The 16,886-nt window shown below is 28.2% G+C and overlaps 1 protein-coding gene across 5 annotated transcripts in view; it reads right to left on the reverse strand.

Moving 5' to 3' along the window:
* LOC129989368 (nuclear factor 1 X-type-like) overlaps window positions 1-16,886 on the reverse strand; it is an 81,981-nt gene that overhangs the window by 28,905 nt on the left and 36,190 nt on the right. For all 5 annotated transcript variants that reach the window (XM_056097865.1, XM_056097866.1, XM_056097863.1 and 2 more), the window contains one exon: window positions 2,139-2,294. In XM_056097865.1, the coding sequence (XP_055953840.1) occupies window positions 2,139-2,294 (156 nt within the window). The remainder of the gene's footprint in view (window positions 1-2,138; window positions 2,295-16,886) is intronic.

A 16,886-nucleotide genomic window follows, 5' to 3' on the forward strand; every position in this document is an offset into this window, starting at 1 on the left:
CGCCTTCAACAAATGCAGCGATTTTGAAAAATTTATTCACCACTTAATTACACAATTAACCAATCGGAATAATCAGTGTTTTTTGCGTAAGCATAGTTTAAAATATTACTTGCTTTTGTCATCAAGATATGTAGTGCACCGATTTGGTTAAAATAATTCAATTAATACTATTAACCAGGTGGGAGAACAATGGTCAACGAAGACAACTACTGCATATTATAATTTGAATTCCACAGGTGTTTAAAATTCAATATTTTCTAACCATCTGTATTCAAGCCTAAAAAGTAATTTAGTTTCTGATCTGCGTGAGCACCAGATTTTTCTAAGTTTCTTATTTTTTAATTTCTTTAACTGTTCAAGTTACAGTTCTGTTTCTCAAAACCATATCAACTCAGCAGGCACTTCCGCAGCCTCTTTTCTGTTTGGTTTCTGCCTCGTAGTAGGGAGCATGTCTCAAATTTCTTGCTACATTTAAACAAAGAACTTTTAATGGCCACAAAAAGACGGACATTTTTCTCTAAAAATGAAGAGGAAGAATAAAGATAGAATTTTAAGATTCACAAAATTCCACAGATATTTTTTATTTCTTTTTTTCTCACAAATTAATTAATTGCACAACATTAAAATTGACTATGTTTAAAACCAAATAATTTTTTAAAAAATCTTTCACTAGTACAGCACATTTGTTCTTTGTTAATCCTTTATTTCAATTAGAAATAGAGGTGAGATTCTTATTTCCTCTTATACATCCCCTTCGCTATTGGTGATACAGATTTCACTACATCACTTTAATCTGCTCTAAAACTCTACAAAAAATCATAAATGCATATTTATAAAATTCTAATTATGACCATACGAGTATGAAAAGTAGGGCAAAAAAAAGTATTTTTTTTTTAATGATTATGTGAAGAAAAGATTGGCTTTAACTATATTTTGACATATTTACTCAATAAAAGTCTACTTCTAGGTTCAAGAAAGACTCAATAACAGATTTGTGGTACAAATAAGGAATGTTTAGATGTACATTTGTACACGAAAGTACAAGAGAAGAACACGTTAGAAATTTCTTGACTGTTAAATTTTCTTTTTTTAATCGGAAAATTTAAATCTTCTTCAATTAACTACCTATTGTCTTTTTTGTTGAAATAGCGGCATTTTTACAATATACATATTTAATAAGCATTTTTTTACTTTCGTATAAACCTAGTGTAGAGAAAGTATAGCGATCGTCAAAAAATTGGAACTCGAGGTTTTGAAGAATCTCCTTGTTTTAGACCTCCCTGCATTCGAAAAACATAATTTTGGAAAATGTCTGTCTGTGACAAAGATAATTCAAAAACGCTTTGAGCTAGACGATTGAAATTTGGCATAGGTTTTTGCACCAAATTTACAGATTTCTATAAAATTTTGAGTAAAATCTGTTCAGGAGAAGTCTGTCTGTCCGGCTATTCGAATGTAAGTTAACACGATAATTACAAAACGAAGAAAGTTAAATAGACAATATTAAGTACACAGATGTAACATCTATAGTGTAGACACCCGCCAAAATCTGAACCAAATATGACAAGGGATTGACCGTCTGTCAAACTGTACTATTAGGAAAATGTAAACTTGACAACGTAGAGACGTAGTAACTTAAATATATTATGGTATGGTATTTAGCGATTCAAGTGCAGTTTGGTGTCAAATTTATGTTTCAATCGGTTGCGACTGAATATTTCATAACTATTGTACGCAAATGCCATGTAAGGCGTTCCTGGCATGAGACAAATTTATTAGAGAGTATGCGAGAAAGTTTTAAGGAGACCACACCCGCTGGTTTAAAGATAAGCACAGTTATAATTTAAAATAAAAGTGAATAGATAATATTCGTCGTAGTACAGCCAAATATGTGCTATACGTAAATTTCAGAGATTATCATATGTGCCATTCTCTTAGGCAAAATTTTTTGAATCAGTAAGCGAATATTTATTGATTACTGAGTACTTATGGGATGTACTTTTCAGATTGCAGCAGAGGATTTTTGGGAGATGTTACAGAAAAATGTCAGAGTTAAACTCTAAGTAAGCAAAATTAACTTTACATGCAGAAATTTTCAATTTTAAGCAATTGGAAAAAATAAATAAATAAATACACACTTGCAGTTCCTCTTTGCACCTCCTTTCCTCCTCAAGGCTCATGCGCTTCTCGTGTTTCTTGAAGTATTTGCGTTTGGCCGCTTGCAGATTGAACCATGTGTACGAGAAGGCTTTCACATGAGGCAACAGAGCCTCAATGAATGGATGGAATTCATCCTGAAACAAACAAACTTTTCACTCTGTTTCACACATTTTTGGTTAAAACAAAGTTACGGATGGATATAATAACAAGTTGTATCGTATGCAAATATAAATTCATGTCATCATTTAAGAAATCAACAATTATTTTAAGGCAAATAAATTTAATTCAATATGCCAAAACGCAGCAACTTAAGCTTTGAAGTTCAACCACAAAAAGAAGTACTACACAAAAATTCTGAGGTTCTGGAAACACTGTCAATTCATATATTTCTGTAACATACATCAAAAGTACTTGATAAAAATACTGCAGGCTGCTATTTCAATTTCAAAAGTTTTATAAATTTTTTTGTAATAAATTCAATTAAATTTCTTATTTTTTCATATTAATGCTTCATTTCTTTATTTCATTCTTTTACTTCATTTTCCCCCCATTTTATTACATTACTTTATACGAAGTGAAAAACTTACTTTTGACGAAGTGAAAAAAAGGTGGAGGGGATTTAATTAACTTTTAATTAATCGCCATTTTAAAAATAATTTCCTAATTGAACTTCACTTGAACTCCGGCTTCAATGTGACTTTTGAGTTGTGCGGCCTATTATTTTCCCACAGATCCAAAACACTGAGTAGGCAAATGTTTTCCAGAAATTATATAAGCTCAAAATATTTTCTCAAGCTTAGTTTTTCCTGCTTTTTGCATTTCTAGTCAGTTTTCTACTCTATGCGTATCATGGTTTTGATAATGTTGATAGTTGAAAAAACTGAACTATTTTTTTAAAACATGAAGAATAAAAATAGTTAAATAATTGCATGTTTATTCACATGCAGTTCCTTAATAATTTGCATGCAATTAAACGACAGTTATTCACATGCATTTAACACATTTTTTTTCGTCATTTTAAGAAAATCGTCAAATTTTATATATTACTTAGACCTTTATGTAAACCATAGGAAAAGCACAGAACCGAAGCGGAAGCGTTGCAAAAAAAAAAAAAAAAAAAAAAAAAGGAACCTTGTAAGGTATTCAGACTTCACCAGAAAAGAATTTCTTGACTCAACGTTTTAATTCCGCGGGAAAAATAATAGTCCGCGCAAATTAGAAGTTAAAGTTACAATAAAACCGGATTGAAGTGATAAGAGAATAAATTTTATAGTATAGATTAATCATATTATTATTATTATATATTACTGTATTCTATATTTTCAAAATTGAAACAAGTTGATAAAAACACTAATTTAACATGAATTGAAATTTTCATTCTGTAAGATTGAGAATAAAATTAAAAATATTTATTGAGAATAAAAATGTTTTTTTTTTTCCTTTCTTTTTATAAATTTGAAAGAGGTAGCAAATTTCTAAAAAAAAAAAACTTTCACATCATGTGAGACAATGAAAATACACTGAAAAGATTAAATCTAATTCTTTCGATAAAACTATGCAATTTTATATCAATAAAAATCCCTTGGAGTTATACAAACTATTTTTCACATGTTTTTAAAACGGGCAAACATTCATAAATTTTAAATTTTGGACTTACAAGGGAGACATGAATTGGAAAAATAAGTTTTGAGATACGATTTAGTATACAGTAGCATACCTTCACACATTAAAATGTTAGTGACATAGCCAACCAATTCCCAGAAAATTGCCTTAGAACTTTTTGCATAGCTTATCTTTACTAATAATACAGGTCAACGTGTGTATGTAAGTTGGCGCTCTAAAGATCAAACCGTTTGGCCTATAGTTACTAAATTGGCACATATATACTTCGGAGAGTGAGAACATATAGTTTGGAGTATTTTTTTAAAATTTTAATTAATTGAATTTTAGTGCTTTTTCAGAGATAACTTTCGAAAAGATTGTTGCACAAAAATAATTTTTATACCGTTTCAAAATTTAAACAAATTAGCCTTTTAAAATACAATTTAATTATTATGCAAAATAAAGGAAAGTTTTAGGCAGCGATGCGAAAAACTTTTGGGTGTAATTCTACATAGAATCTAGGTGCAAAGAAGTCCATTAGTCTTTTGAATGTCAATAATTCTGGAAATTTAATGATGTATTTCAGCAGAGTTATTTTTAATCCTTTTAAGAAATATTTAGCGAAGAATCAACAGGTTTTACGTTCGCACAGTTCATCAAAATAAATAAATAAGTAAAAAAAAAATACTCGGACACATGTCATTGCTCATAATCTATAAAATTTAAATTCAAGGAAAACATATCATTCAGTTTAAAAGAATGTCCTTTTCAAAAAAATATATATTGCAGTCCCATTAGAAGCCATTTATATAATTATATAACCCTCCAAACATAAATTTAAAAAAATCAAAAAAAAAAAAAAAAAAAAAAAAATCGGCCCAAGATAATCAGAGATATACGAGAAAAAAACATTTAGGAACTGGTTTAACATACACACATATTAAAAATATATCACTTTATTAATACTTTACGTTATATAAGTTTTCCTTTTAGTCTTTAATCAATCATTTACTCAATGAGAGATCAATGTATTTTTTTCCTTCATATTTTACCGTTATTAACAATTGATTTGATGATTGATGAATCTGTTTGATTTGATTTGTGATTTTGTTGAATTTCGTTTTTTAGACACCCCGATTCTGGAGAAGAAATTCAGTCAGAAATTGTTAAGGGTATCGACACTCAAATTATATATTTTTATCCAAATATGAAGACATCTATATGCGAAAAATTTGTCAATTCTGCCAGTCTTTCATGTGTACATAATTGAAAAATATCAGGAACTAGATGAATGAAACTTGACACATAATTTATTCATCAAAAGTTAGATGTAGATCGAATTTTGGACCAATTATGTCTATCGGTTGATCATATCTTCTATATATCTGCCTTTATACAAATGAGAAACAAAATGATATGGATACTTGAAACCTAATAAACAGTTTTAGCGTCTAAAATGTAAATTTTTTAAATCACATTTTGAACCAATTACATCAGAGGTTTGATCTACCTGTAGGTCTGTATTTTCGCACGCACGTAAACAGAATAACTAAAAAAAGAAAGAAGAAAAAAACATTGATTTAAATAAATGAAATTTGGCATGTGATCTTGCTGCTTAAATTGTAACTCCGTGTCAAAGTTCGGTTAAAAAAATAGCGACCAAAATGCCTACCCGCGTTTTCTTTACTATATTTTGAAACACACAACTGTTATGTGGGGGACTCGCACTATATTTTGAAGTACAAAACTGTGACGTTCATGGTCCTGCCCAAGATTAAAAAATTTATGAATCCAAAACGTTTTACATCTTTATCTGAGAGAGTATGTCAGAAAGTTCCGAGGAGATCACAAGCGATAATTTTTATTTGGATGTACCGCAGTTAATATGAATATAAATATGTCTCCCAAATTTTGGACTCATAGTATAAAGGGAGAAGCTCAAATTAATTGTTTTCTTTATCGTATCTTTAATGTATGCAAAGCACAAAATGATCCATAATACCAATACACGCCATATGGTAGTTACGTGATCTGGCCATGCGACTGAGTAGCATACTTTGGTTTCTCTACTATGCATCTGTGAGATATACACTCTTATTAGACGAAAGATCAGAAAGTTCCATATTGCGTTAGAATGCAAAAAAGTTGAAAGAAATGCTATTTTTAAGGCAACTATTGATTAACGCAGGAACTAAAAAAAATCTATCTTTATATAAAAATGCATAAATAAATGTTTAATCACTATATATATATATATATATATATATATATATATATATATATATATATATATATATATATATATATATATATATATATATATATATATATATATTCTTTGAGCGAAATAATACAGTACATAATTGATAACTGTTATCATATAGTCATTTTTTTTTTTTTTCATTTTCTCCCACTCTTACGGATAAATAGCAAATTTTTGAAACAAACGTAATGAAATATTATTAAAATCCTGAGCAAATAAGTTGATCGCCAATGGCGCGCGCTAGCATGATATAAACTTTCAATTCTTAAAAATATTTTTCTAATGTAAAACTAACAGAATCATTTTTAAAGATTAATCTAGGGCAAAATTCGAAAAGGGATCGCCTCTAAATTTTTGAATAGTTATAAAGAAGAGGGGGGAAAAAATGAAGTACTCTACAGAAAATAAAATGGTTCGACAGTTAAAAGAGAAAACAAACTAGATAAAATATTAAAACACATTTATTCAAATCAGTAAGGAAGCTTATTGAGCGAGTTTAATATAATACCAGCAAAACATTACAAATTGGATGAAAAAGTTTTAAAAATAGCATATTTATCTCAGAAGTTAATTCCAGTAACGTCAAGAATTTAAACAGCCAGCATTTTATATTATAACACCCATATACTTTCAGTGAACATTAATATTATTTAATTAATATGCTCTCACTCTGAAAATACAGTGACTTCCTTTCAACTCATAACTTCCAACTGAAGTTTAAGTTATGAAATGGGGTATAAAGTATTTGTTCTTGTCCTGTAATTAATTATCTTAAAGACATTTTTAAGGTATGAATTTTTTCCATGGCGTAAGATTACTTTACATTTTCTTCCTGTTAGCCTGTAATTATAAATCTGGAATCCAGAAACTAAGTGGAAGAGTTATTTATCAAGTCCAAATTAGGGAGCATACTTGCACTTATTGATTAAAACATCAACTGGCTAACTTCTGAAACTGCATGCAGATGAAACTCATCGAGTTACGCTATGCATGTGAGAATTTTTATGTAAGTCAGGAACTGATGTTGGAAGAATGATGTAAATAGGAGTAAAATGTAAAAAACATGGTATTAAATTATGTGATAAAAGGGGAGCTGTTAAATAACCCTTTAAAGGAAAATTTTTTAACTCCATTCTTAAAGGGTTAATGATGAAAATTCGATTGATAAAACATTTTGAATTAAAGAAAAATCTCAGAAGTTAATTATATATAGTTTTAATATAGCAATTAAAAAAAAACGATAATTTTTGAAACTTATCAGTTTTACAGCAAATAATGCATTATTGTTTAGCAACTGATTTCAACAATATAATAAAAATCATAATTATGTTTAAAAAAACTTTAAATGATTTTAAAACAAACAAAATCAGCAATTTGAATGAATAATAAAAATTAAAAAATTTTTTTAAATAAATTTATATATAACCTTTTCAAAGTTTTTTAATACATTAAAATTTTTTAGTTGTTTTTTCAAATGAATACATTGATTGCACAATTGCCTTTAAATTAATTAAAAACATTAAGAAGATATTCAATTATAATCGTTGTAGGTTCAATGTGTGGACGTATTTAATTGGACGATTTAAGTTACAATAAGTGTAAATAACTTTTTTTTAAAGTTAAATTTAAAACTGTAATCAACCAGAAATTCTATTTAATTCAATTAAACTTCTGTGCTAGATTTGGAACCAATAAACCCCACCCCGAACCCCGTAAGGTGATAACATAACATTATTGTTCGCGAATATTACAGTATTTTTTGCGATTTGTTAATTTCTGAAATTCAAAGGAAATGCGACTTCCACTACTGTAACTTCAATCCACTTTATCAATGAAAACAGAACAGAAAAATAAACAATGTTTTCCAGTTTTTAGTTTCAATTTCGAGTGACCAAAAGTTAAATCGAATTGCATAGATCATCGTGTTAATAAGAAGTTCAAAGGATCAGAGAAAAATATTTAATATTAATAAAGTTTCAATGTAATATGAAATAAAAAACTATTTCAGCCAATTACACATTAAAGTAAATAATATCCTCTTCTACTGATGAAAGAATTTTCTCCCCAAAAATTAATTCATGAATAAAAGTTTATTTCAATTAAAGACATAAAACAATTAGAAAGTAATTTAATAGGAGATTCAGAGTTTTTTTCACAGACTACTTAGATATAGAGTAGCATCAAAAATGCGCAATTGAATATTAAGAAGTAAACACCCGAGTCTTATTTCAAAGCACAAGCATATTATTCTTCACACAAACGTGTATTTATATTACATACAGATATACTCCAAACATAGAAGTATTTCATATAATGTCTTAAAACAAATGGATTGAAAGAAGGGCAATATATTTATTCTCTGAAAGTAAAGAATAAATTTTGAGTTAAAATCAATAAAAAAGCGTGCTGATATATAATTACAGCAGGAGTGAAAAACGAAGAAAAAATTTCAAAATAAACTTAATATTGGAGTACCGTGGGGAGATGGAATGGGCTCATTTTATATAATACATAAAACGGAAGTTTAGTAGTAGAGGAACGAATTCCAATTATCCTCATAAATTGAATTACTTCCTCATAATTCCATTCTTTAAGTTATTTTAATCTTTAAAGATTAATGTGATAAATGACCGGGAGGAGCAACTAAACAATAGTTTTTTTAGATGAACATCTATTGAATAGACGTGTGATGTAAAACAAGCAGCTGCTTGTGAACGCTCACTTTCACAATGTATTTCATTTTGAATTTTATATCTAAAGGATGCATTTAAAGAAATATAAATATTTTGAATTGCATTTATTCTCCATTATATCGCTATAATGTCCAAAAAATACTAGATAAGTTATTAGGTTTATACTATTTCAAGTAAATAATGATACACAATCATTTCAATCATAATATCTAAATCAAATTAATAAATCCTAAACGATGAGGGTGTTTTGGAATACTATAATATTTTATTAAAACTTAATATAATAATAATATAACGTATGTATTCTGCATATAGTGTATTCTAGATTTGAAAACAAAAACGCTATATTACAAGAAAATCTATAGACTTAACAATCGTTGTAGAAATGTGACGATTCAGCTATGTGCAGTGTCACTTATATGATCCCCTTTTAATTTCCGTTAAGTGTATCAATGTTTAACAGATGCCTTATGAGTATCACCTACAGAAAATTGATTCTGTCCAGTGGCTACTGTAATATCTGATAAAAGATGTTGTTGATATTCGCGGTAAAGGGGGAAAAAAGGAAAAAAAAAACAAAAAACGATAGCAATTTGAAAAGCCATTTTTCATTTTCTTTGAGCGAACAAATAAAGTCAGTTCCGCATGATAATGATAATTTATAAAAAGAAGATATTGCTACTTATAAATCGATAAATAATTATTTATTAATAATTGTTGAAATGCAAATTCCTAGTTGATTCTTATATCGCCTTTCGGAAGAAAACATTGAGGTATGAAATAGTTTTTGATTTGACCAATGAGTACAGCGGCAAAACTGATTGAACTGCGTAGAGGTGCAGTGCCGATGATAAAGAATGACGCAACAGGATACCTGACATAACACACAACAAGAAAGCATGACCTTGGGATGGGATAGACGGCGTTCTCTTACGGGCCGGACCTTGGGGTCCACCAGGAACTCTAGAATGGAACGGGATCCCCAAGGCCGACCGCCAAAGCACTCCTTTTCAAATGCGGAAGCGGGCCGTGGAAGGACGACAGGCCTCACGTGACACTCCCCGTAATCACGCGCACGGAGATCAACTACGCTTTTTCGCCTTTTCCACTCCGATGGGAAACTAACATTACCATTTTCATTTACTTTAACATTCAAAAACCATTATGTATGATTATCTTTTCAATTCGTGAAGCGTTTGATAATTCATCTTAATGCTAATTGGAAAAATTATTAATATCTTTAACTCAAAAACAATGAAGTGCTTGAGTATAAACATGTAAAATAAAATAGAATGCGTAAACACTTTTAAACACTAAAACGATTTTACTAAAGGAAACTGAAAATTACATTCAAATGGTTTTTCTTAGCCAGACAAGTTAGTTTTTACGCATGGAATACGCCATTTTAAAAAATAAATTAGAATAAATGAACTAAATTAACCTAATAATGTTAGGAGATGTGATAAAGCTACAATTTGCATTGATATGAACATTTAAATAAATAGATATTCAATGAAAAGTAAAATTCTTTCTCGCTCACAGGATAGTAAAGAAAGGTTAAGTTTTTCTAGGTCCATTATTAAGGTAAATAGATATCAAAACTGCCTAATCGAAAAGCAATTGTCTTATGACTTAGAATTTATAAAGCAAGCAATCTGAACAAAAGAAATTCATCTATTTCAGACGAGAAAAAAAAAATCAATTTACTTTTAAAAAAAATGCAGAACTATTATGCGTAAAATACATTTTCTAATTTAAGAAAATCATATAGTTAAAAAAGAAAAAGAAAATAAATCATACAAAATGTTTTATTTTTTCAAGTTCAGAAGATTTTTATAAGATAAGTTTAGATTAGTTTCTTTTCAACATATTTAAAATTGTTCATCATTTTTTAAATTAGTCAGAATTAATGCCAAAAATTTAATACTAATATTTGTTTTTAGGAGGGGAGAACCCGAATAACTCATATATTTTTAGATTTAAGAGAAAAAAAGGTTTGAAGAAAGTATATAAAAAATCATTTAACTGCAAATGATCATTTCCAAAATAAGGTTCAAAAGGCGACCAATCTTGCCGTTCGATGGAGTTCGGAAAGACATTCCGAACGGTTATTTTAAAATTACATCTATGGGCTAAATATTCTATACTAAACATAAGTAAAAGTTTCAAGACGTTTTACTGTTCTTATTTTTTAAATATGATAATATAAATAGGATGACAGACTATCTCAAAATTGCGCGTTGGGTGACATGCACGAGGGGAGGAATATATATATATATATATATATATATATATATATAAGCGTTTTAAAGCGCAGACCGTCATATTTACAACTACTAGATTTGTCAAGTAGCTACTTCTTGAGAAGTAGGCGATCATTTATAAAGAATTTTCAATATTTTAATTAAAAATTAATGAAAATTTCAATATTTTTCTCTTAATAATTTCGGAACATATTATTGCACAAACCTCATTTTTACAGAACTAAAAATAGCTTTTTAGCAATAACAATTTTTCTTCTAATTTTAATAATCTCTTGAAAATATTTTAAACTATATTTTACCATAAAACTTTTTCATTGTTCGAGTTATTGGAAGTAAGCGAGTCTCGAATAATAACTTCATGCCAAAAGTTCCGGTTTTAGAATCAGAGGAACATGGATTCGAGCAGTTGTGGATCAAATGTTCAAATATACACACATATATGTAATATCTTCTTAACCATCGTCCTCTTTAACTAATTACAATATAAATGTATAAACTATATCTAATTTTAAAGACAAAGGCATTTTGCAAAACAAAGCAACAAAGCCTTTTAATCTAATATATAAATCAAACATAATGTATTTATTTGTTCATTGAAAATATTCGTAAAATAATTCTTATTTCATGAGGTCGATTAAAAAATTGCTGATATCAATCGAAATATCTAGAATATTTAAAATCTGAAAATATCTAGAATATTTATAAATTGATTGTAAATGCTTTTTGAAAATTAACATATCCAGTAAAAAACTTTTTATGTAAAAATCATAATAAAAAACAAAGTTTTAAAAAGGTAGGATTTTGACGGTTTACAAATGATACACCATGAATTTGTATCTCATTCCAAAGCTACCAACACATTTCATATGGAAATATCTGAATTATTCTAAACAAAATCATCAATATATTACATATGAAGGTATCTAAAACAGAGTTATTTTCAAAAATGCGATGATCTTTGATAGAAAATAGATTTGCACTGACATTTCCAATTGCGATTTTGGCATTATTAAGTGAAATGAAATTCCTAAAAAAATTAAATATATAATTTTACACTACAACTATCACAGTTATGACACCGCATCACTGCATGAGAGCAGTGATTTTTTTTTTAAACATTGGATTTATTAACAGTGATATTATACCGCACACATGCAATTTAAGTTGTTAATCGTAAATAAAAGAAAAAACAAAACAAAACAAAAACAATATGAACAAAGAATACAATTAAATAATTCTATTCATTTTGTACTAGAAATAATTATTATTGGTAACACTTACTGTATTTACAATCATAGAAAGGAGCTTCACACTCGTTTGTCAACTGACTATTAAAATTATTATTATTTTAAGTTTTCAGCATTTTTAAACGGAACTAAAAAAAAAAAGAGAAAGAAAAATTAAAGATACGTAATCAGCATGAGTAGATATTATATTGAAATATGGCTATTAAACATAATTTTTACAGATTTTCCAAAATACCAGAATATTTTTCATCGATTATTGATTTAAAAAAAAATCTTTAATATTAAGGATTACGCACTTCAAAAAAGGACGAATCGAAGTTCTTGTAAATATATTTTCTTACAACAAAGCACAGACTAATCTAATTCCAAACAAACATTTGGCATTCTTTCGTCAGATGACGTAACTCGAGATCAAACCAGAAATTCGAATGTCAAGGTAAATTTGAATAACAACAAACGAAAATAATAATAATAATAAAGTAGGGAAATCGTGGCTGAAGACTCGTTTACTTATAACCCAAATAATCGAAAGACTTGTCATTCATGCGTAGAAAAGTTTAATTTGTAAATAAGTATATTTTGTGGCAAAATTAATTTTTTTTTAAATAAGGAATTTTCTAAGAGTCAAACTTTTTCGTAGAGTCTAACTTACTTTCCCAAAAATATTAGGAATAATTTAGAAAATGATTTAGACGATATTATACATCGAACAATCCTGTGTCATTTAAACAATTAAAAAAAATAAGAATAACTTAAATAACTAAGTAAAACATTTGGAAAACTATACAAATCTTGCCAACAAACATATAAGAATTTCTACAACTTTTACAACTTTGCGATATCCTTAACATAGCAAATCTTTCTTCCTTTCAAAACTAATACATATAATAATATTATGTAATTAATGTATCGCGTTATTTTTACGACACTTTTACATTATGTTGGCATGGATTTTTAAAAAAGATTGGCAAAATGTTAAGTTATTATTTTTTTACAAGAAATAAAAAAAAAAATCCAAAAAATCACCTGAGATAAAAATTTATTGCAAATATATTTTTAGAAATTTAACTGGGCAATTTTACTTTTTCAATTATTTTGATCATGAAATATCTCAGACAAAGTTGCCGCAATCTTTGGAATTCAACGAAATCTTTCTTAATTAATTATTTAAAATGTCTTCTTACATGAACTCTTATCACTGCAGACCAATTTTCAAAAAAGTATATGCTTTTGTGACCAAGATATAAAGGGGGGGGGAGGAGGAAAAGAATTATTAAGTAAAGAAAGGCATTGTCGAAAGTTACATGTAAAACTCTCTGCTCAGCAAACAGAGCTTTGAAGCAGGGAAAAAAAAAAACTATAGCAAACCCCTTCTTTTATTAGAGGGGTCTATTGCAAAATCTTTCCAATGCCTTTCATACGATAAGAAATATTGAAAAATTTCCTAAGTAACCACCTTAATGCGTTTCGTACTTTTTCAATTTTATCTATGTTGCCTACAAAGATGAAAGGGCTCGGGAGTGGAGAAACGGAACATTGCGACCATATATTCAGACTTTCAATCCGAAACATGCAAAAAAGCACGCAACCTAGGGCTATTGCTTTGTTACAAAGTAGCTAGATACACAGGGATTTTGGAGTCGAATTTTTTCTTTTTTCCTTTCCCAAAACAATGAAAAAATTGGTAGAAAGCAAAAAGACGCAGGTAGATTTTTTTTTTGCTTGTAAGTATAAATATATTACCAATAAGTTATATGAATCTTTCATGTAATTGAATCTCGAAATCATGATTCTACCGTATTTGCAGTTAACTTAGAGGGAAAAAAATTAACGTATATTGTGATGCTTTTATTTACGAGATAGGCGATCAAATCGTAACATGTAATAGACAGCAGATGACAAAAAAATTTTTACTACAAAAATTGTTCATTATGACGGAGCAGTTAGTTATTCGTCAAATCTGAATAATCTTTTTATAGTTAAGGAATTTAAAAAAATTATCAGTAAAATCTGATAAGTATGCAAAAGATTTTATAAAACATATTTTTCATGAACACATTTCGATTCAATGGAAATAAATTTGTTATAAAAAAAATCGAGTTTTTACAGAAGTATTTTCCATTTAATTCTTACATTTAAAATTTAAGAAGAAAAAAAGAATTACATAAAAAAAAAATGTTGAAATCCACCCCAAGATCCAATATATACAAAAAGAGAGGAAAAGAAACATTAACAAAAAGAAACGGCGCCTTCAAGTAAAGAACATTAAAAAAAATCGCTAAGTGAAAAAAAAAAAACCGATAGTGTTTTTACGTAGGTGCGGAAAAATGTGCAATTTGTTCACTTTTTTTTTCTTTTTGAAGGAAAAAGAAAAGAGCTGCCCTCATTTCCAGCATGGAGAAGCCCTGCTCCTCAGATTTTTTTGATGCAGTCCAGCTGTGAATCTGAGTCACTATTTCAAGCCTCGCGGTTTGAAGAGGAGATAACCGTATTATGTTCAACCAAACCGCATACGTGAATAGGGAAATTGGGGGGGGGGACCCGGAGTTTTGTAAAACAGTACGAAACAAAATTTAAACTAGGTTTCAAACACTGAAGGGGACGGGGGATCAAGAACCCATTAAAAAAAGTCTCAGATAAGGATTTTAATGCTATAGCATAATTTAGTATTTACTGGAAGAAAAAAAAAAAGGTAACAAGTATTATAAAAATAATGTAGAAATATAGACTTGTTACAAAGTTCATATTACTGAAAAGCTATGAAGTTTTCAAGCAAATGCTAAAAGTTTGTATCAGTTGGGAAGAATTAAAAAAATATCTCTTCATTTTAAACATATTCGAAAAAGTTTTTAAAAAATTTGAAATTATTCTTTTTTCAATTAAATACAAAGAATACAGTTTTATGATAGAAAATACTAATTTATCGTTTGATTTTTCTATTATATTGGAGGGTGAAAATCATCTGCTTTTCTTAATTAACATTGGAATTAAGATGTTAGCTGTGTCGCTTCTGAATATTTCAATTATAGCAATTAATTGGAGTAAATGGAAACCTATCAATTTTTTTTAAACATACTTTAGTACTTGTGTATTAACTGCATGACGAATTTTAGATTAAACCGTATGCTACTGGCGAACATAGAAAATAGACAAACAGCATTTTTAACGATCTTTTTGTTGGTGATCAATCACAATCGTTGTTATGCGGTGAATACGAATACCCCTACTTGGGTAAAAATTATAATGATTGTCTTTTTTTTTAATAATATATTCTAAATAACGCGGCAGACATCAAACAAAATGACCGCCAAACGAACAAAAGCTCTTGAATAACGAATAATTCATTTGTAATGAATTATTCGCGGTTTCAAAACTTACTTTCATTGAACAAAAAACACAACTTTTATAAAATAAAATTTTCTTCACATAATGAATATTGAAAAATATAACTCAAAATCTAAGTAGCACCTATTTCACGGCTTGGCAAAATAATTGAGATCCTGTAGTGAATTGATTGATCACTATAATAGTTTCATGATATGTATGTTCTTTGAAATTTTTAAAAAAATGATACGAATTAAATCTTTCCGACAGAATTTCATTACATTTAAAGAAATCTACCACCTAAGAAACAAAATATCTGCCAAATTTTAAATGAATCCCTAATGTTTAATGGCATCCTGTAATCGGAGAGTGCGTGAGTGATATTTTTTTTCGATTTAGTGTATATTGTCAAGAAGAAAATACAATGTTACAAAAAATTTTTTTGGCTTATTTTAAAAGAAGAAATGACCAAACAAGAGAATTTCGAATAAGGTGGCGTATAGAAGCAAGTTATATTTTTTTTTTATTATTATCTAAGTTGGTTTTAATATATTTGGATAGAATTCTTGTTTCGGATCTCGTAACCAGTGAGTGCGTCATTGATATTTCACTTTTATGAATACTATGAAAAGGAGAATATAATTTTAGAAAATAATAGTTTTTAAAATTTTATTTTAAAAGCAGAAATGGTCATTCAGAATCGAGTACATGCTGTCGTATAAGAGCATGCCTAAGATGTAATTTTTTTAAAAAAAAATCTATAAGCCATCGGATGTGTTAATCTTTTTCTTAATTTCTTTATAATTACTTAATTTGGGGGCATTTAATAGACTTTGTTAAAGCTACTATTATATATACATAAACTGAATGAAACGCAGCAAATTGAACAACAAACTGAATACACAGCAAACTGCATGTTAAGTTTAAAGACGGAAAATTTTGTTAAAAATGCAAATATTTAACTTGATTTTTAATGCTTGATAAGACTTATTAGAAAGGGGAGGGGGTCTATAAACTCTATTCCATACAAAAAGAATAAATATTTTGTTGAGAAAGAGGGATAAACATTTTTTTTTTTTCTTTTTAAAATCCAATTCTGAAAATAAGAGAATCTTAAGAGCTGAAATTTATGACACTCGTAAGAAATCATTACCTATATAAATATTAATTTTTAATAGAAATTTAACTGTAATTATTTGACAAATAGTAAAATAGAATTAATCACTTTAAGATAAATGATAATTCCCTTAATTCAATCTCAACTAACGTTTTAAATTTTATATTGATTTCTTTTCATAAAACACATTTATTTTATACCTAATCAAGCCCACTC

This window comes from Argiope bruennichi, chromosome 10 (assembly GCF_947563725.1).
Source record: "Argiope bruennichi chromosome 10, qqArgBrue1.1, whole genome shotgun sequence".
NCBI lineage: Eukaryota > Metazoa > Arthropoda > Arachnida > Araneae > Araneidae > Argiope > Argiope bruennichi.